This window comes from Sitophilus oryzae, unplaced genomic scaffold (assembly GCF_002938485.1).
Source record: "Sitophilus oryzae breed Bouriz unplaced genomic scaffold, Soryzae_2.0 scaffold_1067_pilon_pilon, whole genome shotgun sequence".
In the NCBI taxonomy this organism is placed as follows: domain Eukaryota; kingdom Metazoa; phylum Arthropoda; class Insecta; order Coleoptera; family Curculionidae; genus Sitophilus; species Sitophilus oryzae.
The window spans coordinates 3,167,874-3,191,188 of record NW_022145690.1 but is presented as its reverse complement, the minus strand read 5'-3'; the positions used below and the strand labels follow the sequence as shown (position 1 = coordinate 3,191,188).

The 23,315-nt window shown below is 33.0% G+C and overlaps 1 protein-coding gene across 2 annotated transcripts in view; it reads right to left on the bottom strand.

Annotated features, from left to right (window-relative positions):
* LOC115879954 (MICAL-like protein 1) overlaps positions 1-23,315 on the bottom strand; it is a 246,258-nt gene that overhangs the window by 46,890 nt on the left and 176,053 nt on the right. For both annotated transcript variants that reach the window (XM_030897021.1, XM_030897030.1), the window contains one exon: positions 18,819-19,006. In XM_030897021.1, coding sequence (XP_030752881.1) covers positions 18,819-19,006 — 188 coding nt within the window. The remainder of the gene's footprint in view (positions 1-18,818; positions 19,007-23,315) is intronic.

Genomic DNA, 23,315 nt, shown 5'->3' with positions numbered 1-23,315 from the left:
TAGAGTCTTCCAGATTCTTTAGTTGTGCTTTAAAATGGTTTCCACTTAGGAAGCAGGATGGTTCTGATTCAGTTAGTGGAGTGTTCGACCCTTTTCTAGCTAGATCGTTTGCTTTCTCATTGCCTCCTTGGTGATATAGAACTAGAGTAGGAGGACTTTATTTTCTTTGCCTAATTTGTTCAGCTTCTCCGGGCATTCATTGACCAACTTCGAATTGATGACTACTGGGTAGATAACATGTATAAACAAATACAAATGTATTGTAACACCGATGTATTTTGTGGTATAAAATGACAAAAAAATTAATTGTTATAGAATAATATTTTTCACAAACATCGATATATCGTTTGCATACCTACTTTCACAATGAAATAATAAATTTTGCCCATTTTGATACACTTTAGTAAATACATTATTAAAAATTGGGACTTATTCTAACAGCGGTTGCTTATAAAACGTTATTTCCAAGTACGAGTACATTTGTGTGGCATTTTTTGCCGTTTCAAAAACTTTTTTAAAGCAATAAAAATCGCAGATAAAAGTATAGTTAATACTGCAGCAGTACATAAAATAACGTCCACGACTTGACAAAAAAGCTATTCGATGCGATTCTCGTAACTCGCATGCATTCTCGTAAAACGCAGTTTACTTCCTTTTTTGATCGTAGCACAGTGGGACGCAACTGATACGAAAAACAGGACAAAAACTAGACGTCTATTATGATTTTCTTATATTCTTTTCCCAGATATTACAGATGGATCTTCTAAAGAAGTAAATATATAAAGAAATATTTAAAACTTATACAACTGCAAATGTTTACTATATAATAAACATTTGCAACAGTTGGGGGTTAAAACCCAGCAGTTGGGGGTTAAAACCTTTAGTGTTACAACAGCAAAATAAAATACTAATTCACACAATACATCAAAACACTTGTTTGGTTCAAAATATGTTAGCATCAGCAGATGACTAAAGCTGAGTCCAGTGCAAAAGCAAAGTGTTTTGATGTATTGTGGTGAATTAGTGTTTTGTTTTGCTAGATACTAAACAACAAATGTAATAATAGATAATTTTATTAGAATTTGCTAGGTATTACTGACCACCGCAATTGAAAGACAGCCAAACATAATTTAGACAATGCCGATGATTATCAAGATATATACAAATCATCTTCTACACATGTTAAATACTAATTATGAATAAGGCTCGCAAGGAATAAGGAAATTTTGAAGAGAACTTAAACAACAAAAGGCAACAATTCAAGAAAACCGTCAAGGTTGTTTACAGAATTATGTATTTTTACACAATTCATATACGGGCAAATCACACACATCAACAGATTGGGATTGAAAACAAAATAAATAGGCTGAGGATGAAACTGCAATGCATATTCTAATCCAAGGTACGGCGTAGAAAGAATAAGGAAGCATACTTAGGAGAAGAAAATAAAACCGGATAAAGTTAGACATCCACTCAGGTGCTTGGACCAAATCGGATTGTTCCGGTGGAGTTTTGATGCTTTGCTTTCAACCATTTTTTCTTGATTACAACGCGACCCTCCAAGCGCGCCACTTGCTTATCGTACACTGCTTTGGTACATACTGTGCATCAAACGTTAGGAGGAATTTGACTCATAGTCTGGAGCCGGTCTTATGGTACTCTAATTGCGTTTGCGATGGTCAGCTTTATTTCTTTTGAGACAAATAGACAATGACGACTTAAAAATATGTTTTGGCTCATGATGAAGATCACTCTTTATGACCTAAATCCTTTGTGACCTAAATACTTGTCATCATTTCTATAACTTCTTTTCTATTATGATATATAGCTAATATTAGACTTGCCATCAATGGTATTTTCTGAGGTGTTCATTTTAAATAAAATGGACAGAAACATTTATTGTACCGCAGTACAGGAGCCATTATGATATTTAGCGCTGTCCAGAAGTAGTCTTTGTCCAATTCTTTGTCCAAACCAAACCAAACTCCAATAGAAAATATAAAAAATGTCTATACCTATGCGGCGGATTCATCTCTCCAAAAAATCCTATATGGGTATTTCGCCACTGCACTGCAATAAAATCTACAAAATAAAATAGTTATTTTTTGTAAACACTTCTGCATTAAACCCAAACGGAAACTACTTGTCAGAAGTTATGTTTACAGTTATACAAATTTGCCTAACAAAGAACAAAATGCTTAACGTTTCGGAAAGTTTATCTCTTTCCGTCGTCGGAAGCAAAAAAATACAAAGAATAAAGAAAAAACTATTTAAAATATTTAAATTCAACTATTCGAGAACACGTTAGTTTAGTGGCGAAATACCCATATAGGATTTTTTGGAGGAATAGAAATTTTGTGCTACATCACATTGCAGGGAAGTAAAAAACGAAGAGGAGACTACTGTCTTGTATAAGTATCCTGCAAGTCCTACTACTCTAGCCTTTTTATGGAAGACAACACTAAGTCAAATTACTACCTTCTTTACAAAATTTGAAGAGCTAGACGATATGCCTCTCCCGAGGGAGGGCGCACAAGGCTTCTTCACAAGGAGGCTTCAGTGCTGCAGCGCTCTACGCTTGTACTCCCTCAACAGATCAGATTAAATCAGAAGTGATTATTTCTATAGTAATTTTCACGGATATTTCATTGACCTCTCTGAACATCGTTTTTGCCTTATGAACTTAAAAAAACTCACCAGGGTAGAGGCAGGCGAAAAAGTTCATAGTAGAACATTCGCCAAAATTCACGGCAGACCTGATAAGAAAAGACAGAAAGACAGTCAAATATATATAGTGGGTCTACTAACAGAGCATTGTAATCTGAATAGCTAATGGGATAAATGGGTCCGTCAATCCCATTAGATTGACGGACGAAGCTATATGTGTAGGTTCTGCCAATCAGAAGAAGAAACGACAGATTACATTTTATGTCGGTGCGACAGCCTGGCAAATGTGCGGCTCGCGGTAATAGACAATGATAAGCCAATGCCACAGAGCTACACGGAGGGTTCAGTCTTCATTTTATAGACTTGGCTGAAATAAAAATATTTTAATCAGTACATTTAATCAGTTCAAATGAAAAGTTATTTTTAAAAGAAGTATGGTTATGTCAATTTTTCACTGATACTTGTAATTGCGAACGAGATTAGATTTTGCAGAATCCATTGTTTTCAAATCGCTTCGGCACTTTGAGCAAACAGTGCAATAGTTTCCTAAAGTTGCTATAATGAGAGACTTACTAGACTTCGTGAAAAGGATAGGATTGGAGAATGAAATCTAAGGATCAGAAGAGGACCACAATAGATCTGCAAAGGTCGCAGTAGATGAGGCTATCGATGCATCTCGAAGAATCTAATCTATATAATGTGTTTTTTTTAATTGGATTAGGATCGAAAGAAATTAACAGAAGTCCTTTGTTTTAAATTTGTCGACGTTTCGCAAAATTTAAAACAAAGGACTTCTGTTGATTTCTTTCGATCCTAATTCAATTAAAAAAACACATTATATATTATTGGATCGACAACAATAAAAATGAAATCTAATCTATGTCATCTGCAAATATCTGTGTAAAGATATTCAAGAACTGGTCGCGAACGGGGTCTGCGCCCTGCTCAAGACACCGGAGCTCGGTAAATCGGTGATCGGCCATCAGTAAATCATTTTTTTCGGCGACAGTCTGTTCTGATTTGTTTTTGGTCCATAGGCCAATGCACTGTGCGGCGACCCAAAAGGACACGTCTGCGATCGCCCGTCCACGACTTCCGCTTTCTTTGGCGACGAGGACCGGCTCGCCGAAGAAGAGGAATCGCACGAGAGAAAGCCGCCGCGCCGGCACACGCGGTCTGTAGGTGCGATTGTGGCCGGTTCGGCCGGCTTGTTTGGCTGCCAGGTGGTCTGGCGATTCGGTGAGCGGCAAAGTCGTCGTAGGTGATGAAAACAAACCGAGTGGGCCGACAAATTGACATGTTCATAGTTTTCTTGTTACACATATGTGCCTAATTTCGGACACCTTTCGCTAGAACGTAACATATTTATTACGAAAATGTCACTTCCAGTTGCGGCTCGCGAGTTCTGACGGTGGGTGGGCAAGATCTATAATTTTTCGTACAAAAAGAGTCTACCTTTCTAATTTTCATGCTAGATATGATATCATTATTTGATCGTAACATAAACATATTGTAATTTACTCAATTATATACTATTTCTTTCCTTATATCTTGACGGTTGTTTGGATACATGCTCGTGCGTCCCTTAGGAGCAGCCGCCATTGGTTACTGTTGTCATTAGGGTTAGAAATTAAGTAACTTTCTCCTACTTTTAATAGCATGCTCTATAACGAGCGTCGGCGACCTCTCACATGTAGGTACTTGTGAATCGCCGAATCCAAACGGTACTATTTGAGAAGTCTTACTAGGCAAATATACTAAAGGTGGCTTGTCATTGTTTTCATTAAAGTGGCGGCTCCCTGGTCACTCGATTAATGTAAATAAATAGTTTTATTTAACTAAATAAAGCGACCGTTCTGGCTTGGGATCAAACCCAGTACAGCACTTCGACACACTACAGCTGGAACCACGGCCGGTCACAGTAGCTTTCTTGGCCCAGATATTGGCAAGACTTAAATAGATGTCAATTTGGGTTTATATCAAATTGGGAGAAATTTTCATGCTAGATATGTAGTAATGTAAAATATAATTCTAGTAAACCAATTTGATGTAAGCCCGGGAGATCGGTTACCTGCATGCCATCAATCCCAGATATGTTGTTAAATAACATTAATAATTAAACAATTAAAATATAACAATCTTGGGTCGATAATCAAACGCAGGTCACCGAAGTTCGATTTCCTCACGGTCATAGCCGGGTTAGCGTAATTGGATTGTAAACTATCTTGACGACGTAACCGGCGATGACTACGAGGAATAGAAGAATATAAAGAATATGCTGAAGAGAGCGGGGTTAGTTAAAGAGTTGATAGTTAGTTCATAGTGATTTGATAATCAAATGGTTAGTCAGAAGACAGTGAAGGCGTTGAAGATGTTCCTGTAGGTACTCTTTTCAGCATACCCTTAGCAAGTCTTGTCATTTCCTGAAATTATTGTTCTCCTGATATTTTTATTCACACTGTGCATTTTTATTTAATAAATGTTTATTTTTCTGATTGTTTTAATCAGAAGAGAGAACCTGGTCTACCGATCCTAGCAAACAACCCCCAAGCTAGGATGCGACAATATACAGGGTCCGGCAATAGTGCGTCGGGCATCTGTAGCTCCTACAATAAAAAACTTGAGAATTTTGTTTAAGTGCAAACCTAAAGTATGTACCAGGATTTATTTCAGGAAAATATGTAAACTTCTATAGGGTGGCTCAAAAAAGTGTGAGTGGACCTGGATGATTTTTTTTAAATGGAACACCCTCTATATTATTGCATTTTTGGCTCTCTTTCAGATAACTTTACATAACCCTAAGATATGAATAAATAAATTTCGATAGTTTCAGAGATATTAAAAAATAAATCAAAAATATATATTTTTCAGCCCTTCTTAAAAAAATTATTAAAAATACACGAACTGTTCTGAAATCAAGACTATTTTAGGTATTTACTTTAGATAGTCTGTACTTACTTTGTTATAAATATGAAAATCGTAAATCATACAGGATGTTCAAAATTCTACGCCAAACTTTCTAAAATATAAAATATTTTTTCTTCGTTTTTTTTAAATGGAACACCCTGTATATTATTTTTTCAATAGACGGAGAATTAAAAAATGAACATTTTTTGTATTTAGAGTATTTCAAAAATTTTAACGGTTTCGCAGATATTTGCGGTTTTATATTTCATATGGCATTTTCCACAGTAAATTTTTATCAAAGCCACCCAATGATTTTTCTCTCGTATTTTACCATTGACAGCGCCATATGAAACAATACTGCGTGTATCTGTGAAACCGTTAAAAATTTTGAAATACTCTAAATACAATAAATGTTCATTTTTTAACTCTCGATCTAATAAAAAAATAATATACCGGGTGTTCCATTTAAAAAAACAAAGAAAAAATATTTTATATTTTAGAAAGTTTGGCGTAGAATATTGAACATCCTGTATGATTTACGATTACCATATTTATAGCAAAGTAAGAACAGACCATCTAAAGTAAATACCTAATATACTTTTGATTTCAAAACAGTTCCTGTATTTTTAATAATTTTTTAAGAAGGGCTGAAAAATATATATTTTTGATTTATTTTTTAATATCTCTGAAACTATCGAAATATATTTATTCATATCTTAGGGTTATGTAAAGTGATCTGAAAGGAAGCCAAAAATGCAATAATATACAGGGTGTTCCATTTAAAAAAAAATCATCCAGGTCCACTGACACTTTTTTGAGCCACCCTATAGAAGTTTACATATTTTCCTGAAATACATCCTGGTACATACTTTAGGTTTGCACTTAAACAAAATTCTCAAGTTTTTTATTCTAGGAGCTACAAATACCCGACGCACTATTGCCGGACCCTGTATATGTACCGTTAAAGGTATGTGCTATAAAAATATTATAAAAAATTTGTATTTGTATGCATATTTCAGAAAACAATAAACGCAACCTATACTAACGGCGACATTGCTAATAAATTACAGAATCTATAACTGATTCAAAAAAATCTGTTCGTGATTTTATTACACAAGCTTGACAACCTCTGGTTTTACAAGTGGCTTTCGTAAGTAACATTGGTTTTTGCTTTCCGATAAGCATAATTACTAAATTCATTCGCCAATAGCCTAGTAGTTGTCGCCTTTAATATTTCCTTGATTAGAAAAAAATATTTTTCTATGTATACCGGGTGCGTCTCAAAAGTGGCTCATCTCTATAACTTTTTTACGTTTTCACATAAAAAAACGAGATTTGGTACGTTATTATATGAAATAAATTAGGATTGATTGACGTATTCAAAAGTTTTTATCACTTCCTGTTTCACCGGAAATGACTACAACTTTTGATTTTTAAATAGCACCCTCAGTATTTTTTTTTATTCGATAGAAAATGACACTCTGAATATATTGACATATCATATGTAAACGTTTGACATTTTCTCATTTGGTTTATTTGAAATTGTAACATGCGACTGATAACGACAATTTGACTCGAAATACCAAGTCTGTGGTACCAAATTATTCGTAAAAAAATGCTTTTACCAAGTATGCTAATGAACCACCCTCGTTCCATTTGAAGAAATTGAGATATGATTAAAAATACGATTTGGGCATCTTTTAACCGGCCAGGACAAGACACCAGAAACATTAGAAGATCAAATCTATTTTCCAAGGCTCCTTGAATAGAAATTAGTGTTTTTAACACAACCACAGCACTCCAGATTGAAAATTAAAATACGATTTTTTTAAAGCGAAAATGTCAAAAGTTTATCATATGTCATTCTATTCGATTATGTCATTTTGTATCAAATAATGTAAAAAAATACGTCGAAAAATACCGAGGGTGTCATTTAAAAACCATCAAAAGTTGTAGTTATTTCCGGTGAAATTGGAAGTGACCAAAAACAAATGAATACCTCAATCAATTCTAATTTATGTCATATACTAACACACCAAATCTCGTTTTTTTTTCTGAAAAAATAAAAAAGTTATAGGGGGTGAGTCACTTGTGACATGCACCCGGTATAATGTAAAAAGATTTTATTTTGTATAGGCGTAGAGCATCTGCGAAGATAATAAATACCTACGTAATAACATTTTCGACTTCATATCTCTCTAGCTTAATGTCTATTACCATTTATTTTCAAATCCAAATATTTATATTACAAAAACTTCATTAGTTGAAAGGGTTATATTTAAATGAAAGTATCATTTTATGCGATGCTTAACAACTCTATAGGTATTTCTTCATTATTTCTATTGTATATAGTTATTAGGAACACAACAACAAATAGCAGAGATTTCATAACATAAATAAAATAATTAACAAGGAAATAATTAACTAAGAAAGATTAAAACCGCAGCCATCATAATTCTCTTCTTAAAAAAATATTGAATCATATGTGTTCACGGATTTGAGTTTATTTAAAACACGAGTCTCAAATCTCAGACTCTCAGGAATTTTCAACAATAGTTCTAACTAAATTATCATCTGATTAGTTAACTTGTCATTTTTAGTAACTATATTCTCTCCATATGATTATTTCAAAAGCAACCTCTTGTATTTATTTCTGCATCTATAGAGATAGAGATGCCTGGTTACTACATAATGTCCGTTTATGCGAAAGTCTTACTAAAACTGTTTTTGTTGATTCGAAACGACTAGAAATTTTAATGCAAAATACATTTTTATGATAAAATATAACATAACAAGTTTAGAAGCAGAGAAATGTTCATATGAGGACATTATGTATTTTGCTGCCCTATCTTCCAACACAATTAAAAATATAAATAAACAAAATTTCTGGTGTCCATATAATTTATAGCACGCAGGGCCTATGTAATATTCATTAGTCCAAAAATAGAAGTCCTCTTGCCCTCCCCAAAAACGAATTCCGTGTTTCACGTTCTATCCGTCACCATTACCTATTTATTTGACTGAAATATTCAGGTTGTAGTCGTTCGATGCCACTAAAACTCGGCATGCCAAACCCAACGCTATAAAAAGCCGCAAAAAGCCAAATGCCAACTGCAAACAATGTCGCTTGTTTTTATTTATCTCTTACCTCATTAAATAACTTAATGTATATATTAACGATTTTTATTCGTATTTTATTGATATTTGATGATTATCTTTTACCTATTTGTATTTACATATATAAAAAAATTGACATAAATGAATATATTTCTTGTAATATGTTGAAAAGTTATTTGTCTAATCCGGTTGTTTTGGTATTCAATGTCAATTAACTAGTCAGAATAATAACCAGGTTTAAAATGTTCCAACCTGTTCATATTCACATCTGTTGTTCCTGCCCCTAATGAAATTAATGCATATTATCTAAATTTATGTAATATTCTTTGATATTTAAATTTCATAATGTACAAAATCTCTTATTTTACATTTCGTCATATTTGAAATATGACGATTGAAAAAAATCACTTTTTGGTTTAAATTAAATTACTTAAAGCCTGAAATGTGATTCACTTAACACTTAATAGAAGCATACCGGGTGTATCTCAAAAGTGGCTTGTTTTTTTTTCAGATAAAAACAACGAGACAACTTGACGTATTCGATTGTTTTTGCTCACTTCCTGTTTCACCGGAAATGACTACAACTTTTGATTTTTAAATGACACCCACGGATTCTTTTTACTTTATTCGATAGAAAATAACACTCTGAATAAAATGACATATCATACGTCAATTTTTGACATTTTCGCATACGGTTTATTAGAAATTGTAACATGCGTTATAACGACAATTATTTGACTCGAAATAGCAAGTGTGTGGTATGAAATTATTCGTAAAAAATTGCTTTTTCCAAATATGCTAATGAGCCACTCTTGTTCCATTTGAAAAAAATGAGAGATATGATTAAAAATACAATTTGGGCATCTTTTAACCGGCTAGAACAAGATACGAAAAACTTTAGACGATTAAATCTGTTTTTCCAGGGTTCCTTGATTAAAAATTAGTGTTTTTAATATAGTCGCGGAACTCTAGATTAAAATTTAAAATACGATTTTCTTTAAAATAAAAATATCAAAATTTGACATATGATATGTCATTCTATTCAGAGTGTCATTTTCTATCGAATAAAGAAAAAAATATACCGAGGGTATCAAAAGTTGTAGTCATTTCTGCTAAAAGAGGAACTGACCAAAAACAACTGAATATGTCAATCAATCATAATTTATGTTGCCTAATTATTGCCGCCAAATCTCTTTTTTTATCTGAAAAAATAAAAAAGTTATAAGGGTGAGCCAGTTTTGAGACGCACCCGGTATAGGGCAATACAAATATAATTGTCTTTCAAGTATTAATACTAATATAATCCATACAATTGCTTACCGATATTTATAATCAAAAAACATAAAAATTGTCGATAAACGTCAAAGGATGATGTCAATTCATAGTTCATCCTTCGTCCAATTATCCCGTAAAACACTTCATACCGTAATATAGGTTACCATTTTTTTCTCTCTCAAAACATCTGCTATCTCACCATCCTATCATCATCTATTATCTGTAATTATAGCATAAAATATGCCTACATACACAATGGACTATAAGCGGCTTAAAGGCATTAGACCTGCCTAATTTTAGAACCGTCTTAAGGTCATGGTTGGTGTTGGGGAATCGATATTCTCCATCTTTCTCTTCTTGGTATCACGCTAAGGTCAGTGCTGGCGCGATTGCCTATTTCTGTCCGAAAGCATAAAGCTTAATTTTCATGCATCCGTTGTCCGACGATACGTTGATACGATATTCATTTTATTGGTTTAATTTAAAGACTTCGATTGGTTAGAAACGGTTAATCAATCAATATCCTTAAATTCAACCAATAAAATTAACATCGTATTATCGTATCGTCGGACAACGGATGCATGAAAATCGAGCTTTAATCCAAAAAAATTTGAGGAACCTTTGATAGGTATCTATAAAAAAAATCTTGAGTTAGCTACATCGAGTGGTATTGATTAGTTAAATTTTTCAAAGTTTCATATCAGACAGTTATTAACTAAAATGATATATGTATGTGTCGCACCCACTTAGCGTAATTGACCGTTTCATGAAATGGATATCCACTTCGCGAACTGGTAACCTGACCTAACCTAACCTAACCAGATAACAGTTGAGGGTTGGAACCTTTGGTGTTACACAGCAAAATAAAAACACTAAATCACCACAATACACCAAAACACTTTCACTTTTACACTGGACGCGCGTTTCGCTAACCATGTTAGCATCATCAGCAGATGATTATAAACTCAACTGACTGAGTTGAAAACAAAACTGAGTTTATAATCATCTGCTGATGATGCTAACATGGTTAGCGAAACGCGCGTCCAGTGTAAAAGTAAAAGTGTTTTGGTGTATTGTGGTGATTTAGTGTTTTTATTTTGCTAACCTAACCAGTTCGCAAAGTGGATGTCCATTTCATGAAACGGACAATTACACTAAGTGGGTGCGACATATATACATCGGGATTTAACGTTCTACAACGTCTTCCGTTTCCTAGTCTCCATTGTTGCCTTTCTGGCCAGAGGTTTTCGACTAGTTGTCTATTTCTCGATCTATTTCCTCTCTCCAGCTTTTTCTTGGCCTTCCTCTTTTGCGCCTACCAATGGGTGTCTAATTCAGAATTTGTTTTAACTAAAATGATAAATACCTTTAATGACTGAAATAATTATATATTAATATTACAGTTATTATATTATCTGCGTAAGATTTTAGGGATTTATCATTAAGCTGGTTTTAACTTTCACCGTCCACTGCTGGACGTAGGCCTCCCTCGTTTGTTTTATAACTCCCTATCTAGAGCAATTTAGTCCACTTACTGTGGATACGTCTTAAGTCGTCATTCCGGTTGGAAGATGGCCTCTTCTCCTGAATGCATCATGTCTTGCTCTCCATTCTCTAATTTTCTTCATCCATCGATCATCGTTTAGCCTTGCAATGTGTCCTGCCCAATTTAAAGTTGTTATTTTTTCTATTGCATCCGTAATTTTTGTTCTGTCTTGTATTCGATATTCGGTAGTTTTTCTCTCAAAGATAGCCCCAACAATGATAAAGGAAGGAAAATACAAGAAAAATGGTCAATCAAGGCCCTCAGAAAAATGTTTCGAAATTCACGAAAAGAGCATCTTTAGAACATCATCATCGAAAACTATGCTTAGCTATTTGATTTATTTGATATCCAGATTTCAGCGAAAGACAAATGCTTAAGTAGATGGTAGTCACAAAGATACCATGAAAAAATTTAGTGATAAGTGTAATCTTCATTATGACTAAAAGTTAAAATAATACTTGGAACATTTTGTGTTACAACAACAAAATAAAACACCAATGCACCACAGTACACCAAAACACTTTATTTTTCACAATAAACGCGCGTTTTGCTAATCATTTTAGAATCATCAGCAGATGATTAAAACTGAAGCTCATAACAAAAGTTAATTAGTAATCATCGAGGTAATCATCTACTGACGATGCTAACATGGTTAGCGAAACGGGCGTCCAGTATTAAAAGTAAAGTATTTTGAAGTATTATGATAAAGAAATGTTTTATTTTGCTCTAGAGACATACATATATGGGTCGTAGAGTATACAAACAAGAAAAAAAAACTGGTTTACAACATTATTGAGCACTTGGAACACTGACATAGTCGCAGGAAAACGCTAGTAGATTTATTTATTCATCATCATACCAACTACCTACACCCTACACATCATCATAAAACATTTTGATCACGCACTATATTTTTATTTGTGCTTATATTGAAGAACCGCCACTGCCTAAAGTCGCGGCTAATACTACAAAGGCATCTCTTTTCCTCTCGCAGGTTTCGAACTAGAATAATATTTTCTCGATTAGGATCGGAAGAACCGTTAGGATAAGCTCCATCACGCAATGTTGTTTGAACAAAATGCAGATTTTTTCTTTTTTAGACGTGGTTACATAATCGGCTCTATCGCGTCCAATCTGTGAATTGCAGTTAATAAAAAGATCTTTAGGTTCGCACTTGCGGAGATAATCAATTTTATTCGCTTTCATTTGAGAATAATGTGTTATATGTACAACAACCTTTGATAATTAACTCTCCTTTAATGAAATTAAATCATTGTAAAGAAAACAATCTATTTGACGAGTGTTTCTATTGCAAACCAAGCTGTAAATTTTCGTTTCATTGAAATTTTTTAACCAACTCAAAAACCACTAGAATGTAGAATGTTTAGGAAGGGGTTAATCACCGCGACCTTACAGATCTATTTTAAGACTTTCTTGAGTTATAACGAGTAATAACTCATCATATAGTCTAAAGGTTTTAATAAAAACCAGAATCTGAGACGGCCCCACAGAGACCAGCTCTCCATCCTCGACATCAGCCGTATAAAGGTTCATGGCACGAACGGTCGTCTGGGCGCACTCAGTGATAAGATGCTCTGGTATTTCCCCATTTTCCCCACAAAATCTGCATTTGCCGTTGTTTCTCAGCTTCAGTCTACTGAGGTGTTCGTTGAGGGGACAGTGTCCTGTTAGAAACTCCGTGACAATCCGAAGATTGTTTTTACTTAAATCAAGGAAAATCTTTAATTTTTCTCGGTCATAAGTTCTGAGGGACTTTCTCAAGTGTCTTAGATCGTTGGAGGACTCCCATTCCAGGTTACGGATGGAGTTTTCCAGGTTCTTCAGTTCCGCTTGGAAAGAGAACGCTCATTTTCTGGCCAGATCAAGCTTTTTCATTGCCTTCTATCCCTTGATGAGTTAGCACCCAGAATAGGAGGTCTTTATTTTCTTTGCCTAATTTGTGCAGCTTCTCTAGGTATTCTTAAACCAACTTCGAATTGATGGTTACTGAGTTGATCGCGTTTAGTGCTGCTTGACTATCGGATAAGATGGCGATTTACTGCCTGAAGGATGCTGGATTATTTGCCCATTGATTCGGAGTAATTAGTTTTCGGCCCAAATACCATGTCCCTGGTTTGGTTTTGGATGCATCAGTATACCACGTTATGGTATGGTCTTTTACATGCTGAGCAAATGTTTCTTCCAATCGTTTTTATTACTCAATACTACAGTGAGGTGTAAACCTTCTCCAAACCAACTCGAAAAGCACTAAAGAAAATACCATCAAATTTTATACTTCTGAAATCAGAAGGAAGAAGAGGAATCAGATATACCTACCTAGAGCATTCTATTTCAAAAAAGTCAATGATCTCAAAAATGTAAAAATTCTGATGGATTTTTGTTATTTGGAAAATTAGAATTTGGCATTTCGAGATAAAAATCTAAAACATTCACAATATAGAATTTTTCAAAAACGGAATTAGGTCATGGCTAAAAGATATGTAAATATCCTGTACATTTATTTACTACCAACCAAACTTAAGTGTTTATAATAAGTATTGAATATCCTGTAAACTCTATTATTGGCAATATATTTTAGGCTGGGATTTTATAAACTGCACCTTTCCTTTTTGAGGTCGATGGATTTAGATTACATTAAAGCAGGTCATGATCCTCGTTGCGGTATGACTTGCAATAAATAGAAAACTGAAACCCACAAAATAATAATTCTCAGTAAAACCAGACATGATTTATGATGTCTTTTGCAACGGTAAATCTGAACTGCCGGGTTATGTTTCATTTCGGCTACCATTGGGATTTTTTAAACTTATTTGCCGTGTATCTTGACGTCTTTAAAGGCATTCTGTCACATAACATGCTCATAACTTAAACCAAAGTCATGTTAATCACGTTATTTAATTTATAGTTGGATATTACGACTCGGTAAGTGTTTTTATGGTTTGTTTTCTAGTTGAAATTTGAATTTTCTCTTCTGGGACGGAACATTGATATCGATCATACAGGGTGTCCTACCGGGAACTACTTCAACCAATATAGCAAAAAGTACATTTAGGACTTGTCCTAAAAGGCCTTATTTAGGACATAAAAGTTATAATTGTTTAAAGTCCCCGGCTTTCTATTATGTGAAGATATTACCCCTGGAATATACAGAATTTTTGGTTGCTTAGCTAAATATTTTTTAGAGTAAAAATCTACTAATAACGTTTCAATTTGATTTGGATTCTACAAAGTGGCGTTTAGAAAAATAACTTTTTTATTTTCTGTCGGATTTCTGTTTTAGTGGCAAATTATTTAAGACATTTTTCGGGAAATATTTAGTTAATAGTACCGAGTCTGTGGATGGTTCTTTGTGAAATATCGTTAAAATATTAATATTTTAATGAAAACACGCTTTTAGAGATGTATCAAATTTAATGATACTTTATCTCTATATATTTTTGGACTTGTTAGGCCTTTTTCAAGAGTTTTTTAAAAATCAGTTTTAAAAAGGTTTAACAAGCCAAAACATATGTCGAGATAAAGTTATAGTCTTATTAAATTTGATATATCTATTTAGTTAATAGCATGACATATACATCAAGGAAAAAACATTGAAGGAAATATGAAAATTAAAGGAACATAAAAAACTGATAGGTGAACAAAAAATAGGTTAGACAGAGTATACTTTCCCACACTAATTTGTCTATAAGAGCAAGTCGGTGCGCCAAATGCACGAAGATGAGGAAATAATTGCATAATAAATTTGCAATAGACTGCTAGTAGAGAAAACTGCATCGGATTAGAGTTAGGAATCATTAAAACGGAAGGTTTTTGTATATAGGTAGTATGATCGAGAACATATTTTAAATACCTACAAAATTAATTTTAATAATTTTATCACCAAACCATCTAGCAGTATTTACTGCTATATATTTCGAGAAGTGATGTATAAAAATGACAACTAACCCAAATAAAGACTTAAGAGTCCATTTCACTAGCCCTAAAAAGTAGCAAAATAAGTGTTCGGCATTTAACGTTTTATGTAAAACTGGCTAGGTATTTTTATACAGATGAAGAAGGAAATTAAAGATAAAGGATTATACTATATCCGTATTGTAGCACATTTTAGACAACTTCTTTATCTTTAAGATTTTGATGGTAAATCATCAACAAAATATTCCTTATGTTTGGACTATTTTTTTTCGAAAATAAAGACATAATTTAAAATTCCGTTACAATACGGAAATAAATTGAACTTTTGTGATTACAGTGATATCTAATTTATATGGTTTTGTAACAAATTACTCGCTATTTTATGGCAAATGCTGAAGCGCTGCAAACCTTAATGAAGCCTTAATCAAAGTAAGTGCTTTTGGAATTTCGGGTGTAACTTAACACGACAGGATCGGGCTAAGCCTTTTATTATTAACTCTAACTGGAATTCTAACAGGACTTTGGCAAATCAATGGATATATCAACACTATTAATTTAACTTGGCACAGCACGCAGCAGAACACGAAAATTAAAAAACAAGACGATTTAAAATGTGTTATGCGAGTGCCCAGCCCTGTAGCATAGTATAAGGAAACTAGTAGTTTTACTCCTTGTCAAATCCTTTGTTCTTTTTCTGCCACTTTATATGACCTTGTTCTCGCCTCCGTAGCCGACGACGTAGCTGTATAGTCGTGGTCTATTAACTAGGCAAAGTATAGACGTGGCACTCGCCATAGTTTCACAGATATGTATTTAGGAAAATATGAGTTCACAATAAAATAAAATCAAAAAAAATGATCATCGAGTAAAAACTTGCTTGAAAACAGAATATTTTCACATTTCGTGTAGGTAACAATTCTTCTGTATCTGAAAATCTTCTGATGGGAAGGAAGGAGGAAAAATATATAATGACATATTTTTATATTATTGTCTATTTCAGAGATTTTCTACGACTTTTTTTTATTTAAAGCAAGTTTAGTTTTCTGTAGATAACTGGATTCGGCATAAAATTATGCTATAGTACACTGTCTTTATTTAAAGCACACTGCGGTGTTGCCAATCTATTTCTTATTTACTAAAACTTTGGTTAAAAACATTATATACGAAAAGTGGTAAAAACTAGAGTGAATATAACTTTATTAATACTTTGCTATGTTTTCTTAAACATGAAGGATATCGGAATAAATTCGTGTAGAAAACTACTTTATCGTATACAGGATATTTTTATGGCGTCACCAAAATCGTAATATTTAAAAAATGTTGTATGTCATTTTTTTTAAATGCAACACCTTGTATATTATTTTTCTTTCAGATGTAGAATTAAAAGGTGAACATATTTTGACAATACAAGACAGACAAAGATCATATTAGGTGGCTTTGAAAAAAAATTACAGTTGAAAGAGCCATATGTAATATAATACTGCGAATATCTGCGACAGCGGTAAAAATTTAGAAACACTTTAAATTAATAAAAAATGTTCACTTTTTAATTCTGCATCTGACAGAAAAATAATATACAGAATGTCGCATTTAAAAAAGTTGAGATATACCATTTATTGTGATTTTGGTGACGCCATAAAAAATACCCAATATAGAATAATGTATATAGAATGATGTAAAATAATAAAAAAATCAAACTAACTTTACCATAACTTTTTTTGTGACACCCTGTATATAACAAAATATTTTAGGATACACCCCTTTATAAACCTTGAAACATATGAATAAAACTTTTTTCACATCTTCGACAACGACGACGATATTGGACTTCCTCGCACTAATGGGCCACCCTGTATATTTACGGTGGTTTAAAGCTAAGTGTGGCACTTTTCTTCCCTCAAATATAAACTCAATATTTTGTCTATAATATTGTTATATTACGACCACTTTTAATAAAAAATAAATAAAAAAAACATAAAAAATACAGTCCACTAAATTTATAAGAGATTATGCTATTATAAAATTCTTTCAATTAAAAAATATGAATAATTTGCGGAGACTTTAGATCTACAAAATATTTACTCTAAAATTGTTTCAAAAACCAATTTATATAAATTATCTCGTAAATTATTATTGGAATGAAAATTTTATGGAAAATCCCCTGACCAAAAAATATTTTCATGCGCATATTTGAGACAACCTGTATATCTAAAAAACTATTTTTAAAATCTACACACATGCTAAAAAAATAATAACATTTAATAATTTACATAATATCTCAGCTTCTAAAATAAACAAATATAATTAAATGTTAATTGATAATTACTATCAGCTTGCCGATTTACATCCAATGGAAATCTAAAAAGACTCAGAGAACAATTTTTTGAATTATTTCCACAATTAATAGCAGCGCACAGTAAGGCACTCATTTTTTGTCAATCCGTCCCTGTGCTCGGACGCAACGCTCGAACCTCACAGCTCGACGGACCTGCCAGCTTGCAAAAACTGGCAGAAAATATTTGCGAGAGTGCAACTACTCTTTTCCTTAAACTATGCCTGTAGTCAATTAAAAAGCCATTGGCTTATTGTGAGTGATTCACAAGAGGCACTCTAGGTTACATCTCCAGCTTAGTTTCTAAATTGCTAGGTGCTGCTGTCCTTTTGGATTACCCCTCCAGCAAATTTAGGCAGAAAAATAAAGCGCTCTTACCCTGGGTGACAGCCCATCAAGGGAAAGAAGGTGAATGAAAGAGCAAACAATCTAGCTAGAAAAGGAGCGAAGAACAGTTCTGCTTCCCAACTCGAAACCAATTTAATGGTACTCAAGTGGTATTACAGGACCTGAAAGACTCCATCCGTAACCTGGAATGAGATCAGGACTTCCTTGACTTAACTAAGAACAATCTACGGATTGTCACGGTTTTTTTAACAGTACACTATCTCCTCAATGAACACCTCAGTAGACTGAAGCTAAGACTACGGCGAATGCAGATTCTGCGGGGAAAATGGGGAAACGCCAGAACACCTCATCACTGAGTACGCTTTTGATAAACTTTGGTAAGACTGATAGCGGAGATGGAGAACTTACCTCTATTACACCGGCTCATCTACTGGCTTTCGTCAAAGCTTTGAGACTATATGATCAGTTATAACTCAAGAAAGAGGGACACAATAGATATAGTCGCGGTAATTCATTTTCCCCGTCATATGCAATGTACGATCTAACATATAATAATTTTAAATATTAATTTTTAATTAAACTTTTGACAAGAATAAAAAACATTTATGATGCATTAATGTTATTTCTCATTTATATGGAACAAATGCTTAGAAAAGTTATTTGTTTGTCTCATTCATTGCTAGCCCAACTTACCTCTTTGAACCTCGAACGTCTGATAGAACTGAGACATATACGTCAAAATTGACAGCTTATCAGGTACCTCGTACTCGACCATATCTTCCGCCTCCAACAATGCCGGTATGCCCAAATGGTGTTCGGCCACTCTGAACGCCAGCTCGTTGTTGTGATATATGTCGGCCTTGTTCAACTTATCGAAGTCGCTGTAACAAAAAGAGAGAAAAAATATAGAACAATGAAGTGGCTAGAGGCTCGGGCTTTATGTCAAGGTCAGTCGAGGACTTTCGTGTCGCGACGAATGGGAGAATCAGGTCAACTGATTGAATTATTGCAAACTAAAATCGTTTCGTTTTCAAATGTTAAAAAATGAATATATTGTAAATAAGTGTTAAAAGGGTTGTTTTAGCATACAATATACAGTCCGCTGTATCGCCAATTTGAACATAGGAAATCTAATGCAAATTTAAAAAATGATAAATAAATCTTCCCCATTATATTTTAGAGAAAATTTTATTGGGAATATGGTAATCATAAGTTATTAAGTTATGTCACAATAGGACAAATTTATTATGATTTTCTTCTACAGAGATCTGTCAAAAAATTTTATTTTCTATAAAGGTTACGAAAACTACATTGTACATAATATAATCTTCTATTTATTAAACGCTAAACAATTTACAAAATCAAGTATCAACTAATATATCTAATTATAAAATGGAGAATGGAAAATAGAAAATTTGAAAAAGTTTTTCAACCCCGTCCAATACTTCTTGGTGTTCGGAATACTTAAATGACTTAAAAATAAGATTCTTTTAACTTGTGTTAAAAGCTTGTGCTTGTGCCCTAAAGGAATTTACATCTTATTACTTATTTCTTTTATTTATTTACTTAATAGTCCAAGAAAATAGGCCTTCAAATACGAAGTTTTGGTAAAAACTTGAATTTTCGATATAAGTAGATAGATAGAAAGATCTGAAAACGAATTGTGAAAGATTTTTTTAATTTATTTTTCGAAATTTCGGAGAAACGGTAAAAACTAGAAAAAAGTTCAAATAAAAGTGTGTAGAGCGTTCAATTTTACATAAAAATCTCTATACTTTTTTTGCTCAGATCGATCAAAATTAACCGAGATAAGGTAGCTAGAAGCTAGAGGACAACTTTGAAAAAACACATAAAGTTTTTTTTGCATGTCATTGTAGAAAATATGTTAGTGTATAATACAAACGTGGTATATTAAATATAATTAAAATAATTTTTAAGAGAAATAAATTAATAATTATGTTCTTTGATATTGTTATTCTGTAGTTATAGTTACATAAAAACTTATCCTAAAATAACAAAAACAAAATATAACAAATCGCACGCTCCATATAAATTTTGAAAATTAATTAAATAAATAACACTAATAAGTAACAATGCAAAGCACGTAGCAATTAACAAATTCTTTCAAATTCCCGCATAAAAATTACTATAATAATACAATTAACAAGGAGAAATGCCCGTTCCACTTACAAAAAATAATTCGTTGTTACAGTAGAATTACATAACAAATTTATATAATCCAATAAAAACACCATGGTAATGAATTATGGTTTTTAGGAATTGGAAATGAACCGAGTCAATTAAACCATTCTAATTTCCTTGGGTGGCAAACAAAACTAAAAAGTTTTGAATATTATGATAAAACATTCCTATAAATATATATGGAGTAATTGATTTGGCACAGATAAATTGTATTAAACACCCACAATAATGAAAAGTATTTTTTTTTAATTTTGCATCGGGGGTATTGTTTTAACTATTTAAAAAAAAGTATTAATCTCAATGATATGTGATATTTTATAAAAAATCAGAAAATTAAAACTACACTTTAGTTTTTCACTTTTGCATTAAATTAATAAGTGGAGAAGTATAATTAATTAAAACTGGAGAAGGAAGAATAGAGCTATGGCAATAGAGATTGACAACCACCTTGTTTTTTGCAGACGACCAAGTATTGCAGGTTGTGAGGAGGATGCCGACTATATGTTTAGGAAACTTGAGGAAGAATAAGATAGATGGGGACTCAATATCAACCTCACAAAAACCGAATACCTGAAAATAGGAGAAGAACAAACTGAAGATTCTGAACTATACATACATGAAATTAAAAGGTGTAGCGAATATAAATATTTAGGAAGTATTATATCTGAAGAAGGGAACTCCGAGAAAGATATACATAGCAGAGTTCAACAAGGTAAGAAAGTAATCGGTCGTTTAAAAAATCTCCTGTGGTCAAATAAAACATCCATCCAAACAAAGCTAAGGATTTACAAAGCAATCGTAGAGCCAATTTTAACAAATGGTGCCCAATGCTGGCAATTTTCATCAATAGAAAGAAGGATGGTCGAGTCAGTGGAGATGGACTTTGTCAGAAGAGCATGTCGAATATCAAGGATGGAGCACATTATAAATGAGGAGATCAGGCAAAGAACAAGGCGAATATATACCAGCACCGACAACATCGAATCAAGACAGCTACTATGGTATGGGCACGTAAAAAGAATGAGAGGGGAAAGATGGCCAAAAAGGGCAATGGAGTATCGTCCCCAAGCAGAAGGAAAAGAGGAAGACCTACAACTACGTGGTTAGATGGAGTAGACCAGTACATGAGAGATAGAGCTATTAACCAGGAAGAATGGCAAAATCGAACAATATGGTGGTCGAAATGCGGGATGCGGCAGAAGCTGTAGGACCCCCGCTTTATACAGATTGTTAACTGGACGGTTACTTATTGGGGAACAGAATGGCAACACAGCCTATATTCCAAATGAGTACTAAGCTAAACTGCCGACTCGTCCCGTCGCGTCGTCTCCCGACGAGCGGGCCTAGGTTGCCATATTTCAACCATAAAGCTCTTGTCGCGAGTAATAAACAAATTAACAACCTGTATACATATAATAAGTGCAGTGGAGAAATTTAGATGACGATTTGTTTTAGAGATAGAAGAAGATTTTTTCATGTATCTCATTTTAAACAATGACTATTTGGTTATATTATATACAGGGTGTTCAAATAGCTCTACTTCATTTATAATATAAATCCCCAGACGAAACGAAAAATATTTCAGCATCAAACATCCAAATGTCCAAAAAGCTCCAAATTTGGAATTTGGAGCTTTTTAATAAGAATATTAGAATTTATGAACTCCTATCATTAGAACAAAAAATCGAGAAATATCATTATTTTTTTAAAATATCCACCTTTTTTGCACTTTATTTTTACACCCTGTATAATAAGTTTGAATAAATTCTCAAACAGAAATATTGAATTATTCAAATAAACTGTTGTGTTCGTCAACTTAAAATATTCATTTGAATATTATTGTGTATGGCCCAGATTTTTAAACCAGATATATACTAAAAAATCTAAACGGATAATAAAAAACATCTGTGCTATAAAAATTTTATGGGGACACTAATAAAATCGTAAAATATTCATTTTTTTAATAAAAGTGATCAAGAAACCAGCTGACTTCTTCAAAACTCGTTATGGTATTAGTAAAAGTGAAAAAACAAACTTTATGTGCCAGGACGGTTGCATAAAATCAAAAGTACTGCTAATAACGTTAATTAGACCATTTGGAGAAGATATATTCAGTTTTATTTTAAATGAAAGCTATACGTGTTAACATAAATGACTATTGATTTCCGAGATTCACGGCCGTGGTTTCGACTTTCATCCATTCTTTTGTATTTTTTGTTCACAAATAAAAGAGAAAAAAGGAACAATTACTGACTTAACATCCGTAATAATTAATTTCCTGAAAATGACATATCAACAGAAATTACGACGTAATAAAATACACAATTTCAAAGAAGCATATAAAATATAATACAAAATTAATGGCGTATTCATCACTATACAGGGTGGCGCCCCTCATACAACACGGAGGCTCCAAGGAGAACGACAGTTTGTATTGAAAAAAAAAATTGTGAGCGTATGTAGGTTAACTTAGAGCATTTTTTTAAAGAGTTCTACAGGGAGAAATCTTTTATTAGAGAAATATATGACCAAAATATAAGGTTTTTGACATAATTAACATTTTCAAAAAATAAAGAAAAAATTCGGACTTGAAATTATTTAAATAATAATTAAATAAGCTTTTTGTTGTTAAGGTACCCAAAACAAAAAAAGTATAAAGTGTGGCATATCATTGTACTCAGGAGACCGAGTTCTTTCAAAACCTAAAATAAAAAATGCAGGTCCGTATTTAAAAAAATTAAGTTGGCCTCTATATCTCACAAATTATCAGCTAATTTGAAAATCTAAAAATACTGTTAGATAGCCCTAATAAAGTGGCTATGAGAATGCGTAATTAGTTTTTTGATTTTCTGAAAAGTAACGACAGGAAAAAATAAAATTGATTTTCAAAAAAATCCGTTTTTTCCAAAAAACACAGCAATCCTTGATCTTTGATTTTTTAGTCAGAGGGAAGAATAGGACTCAACAACAAATTGCATTGGTTTCTGG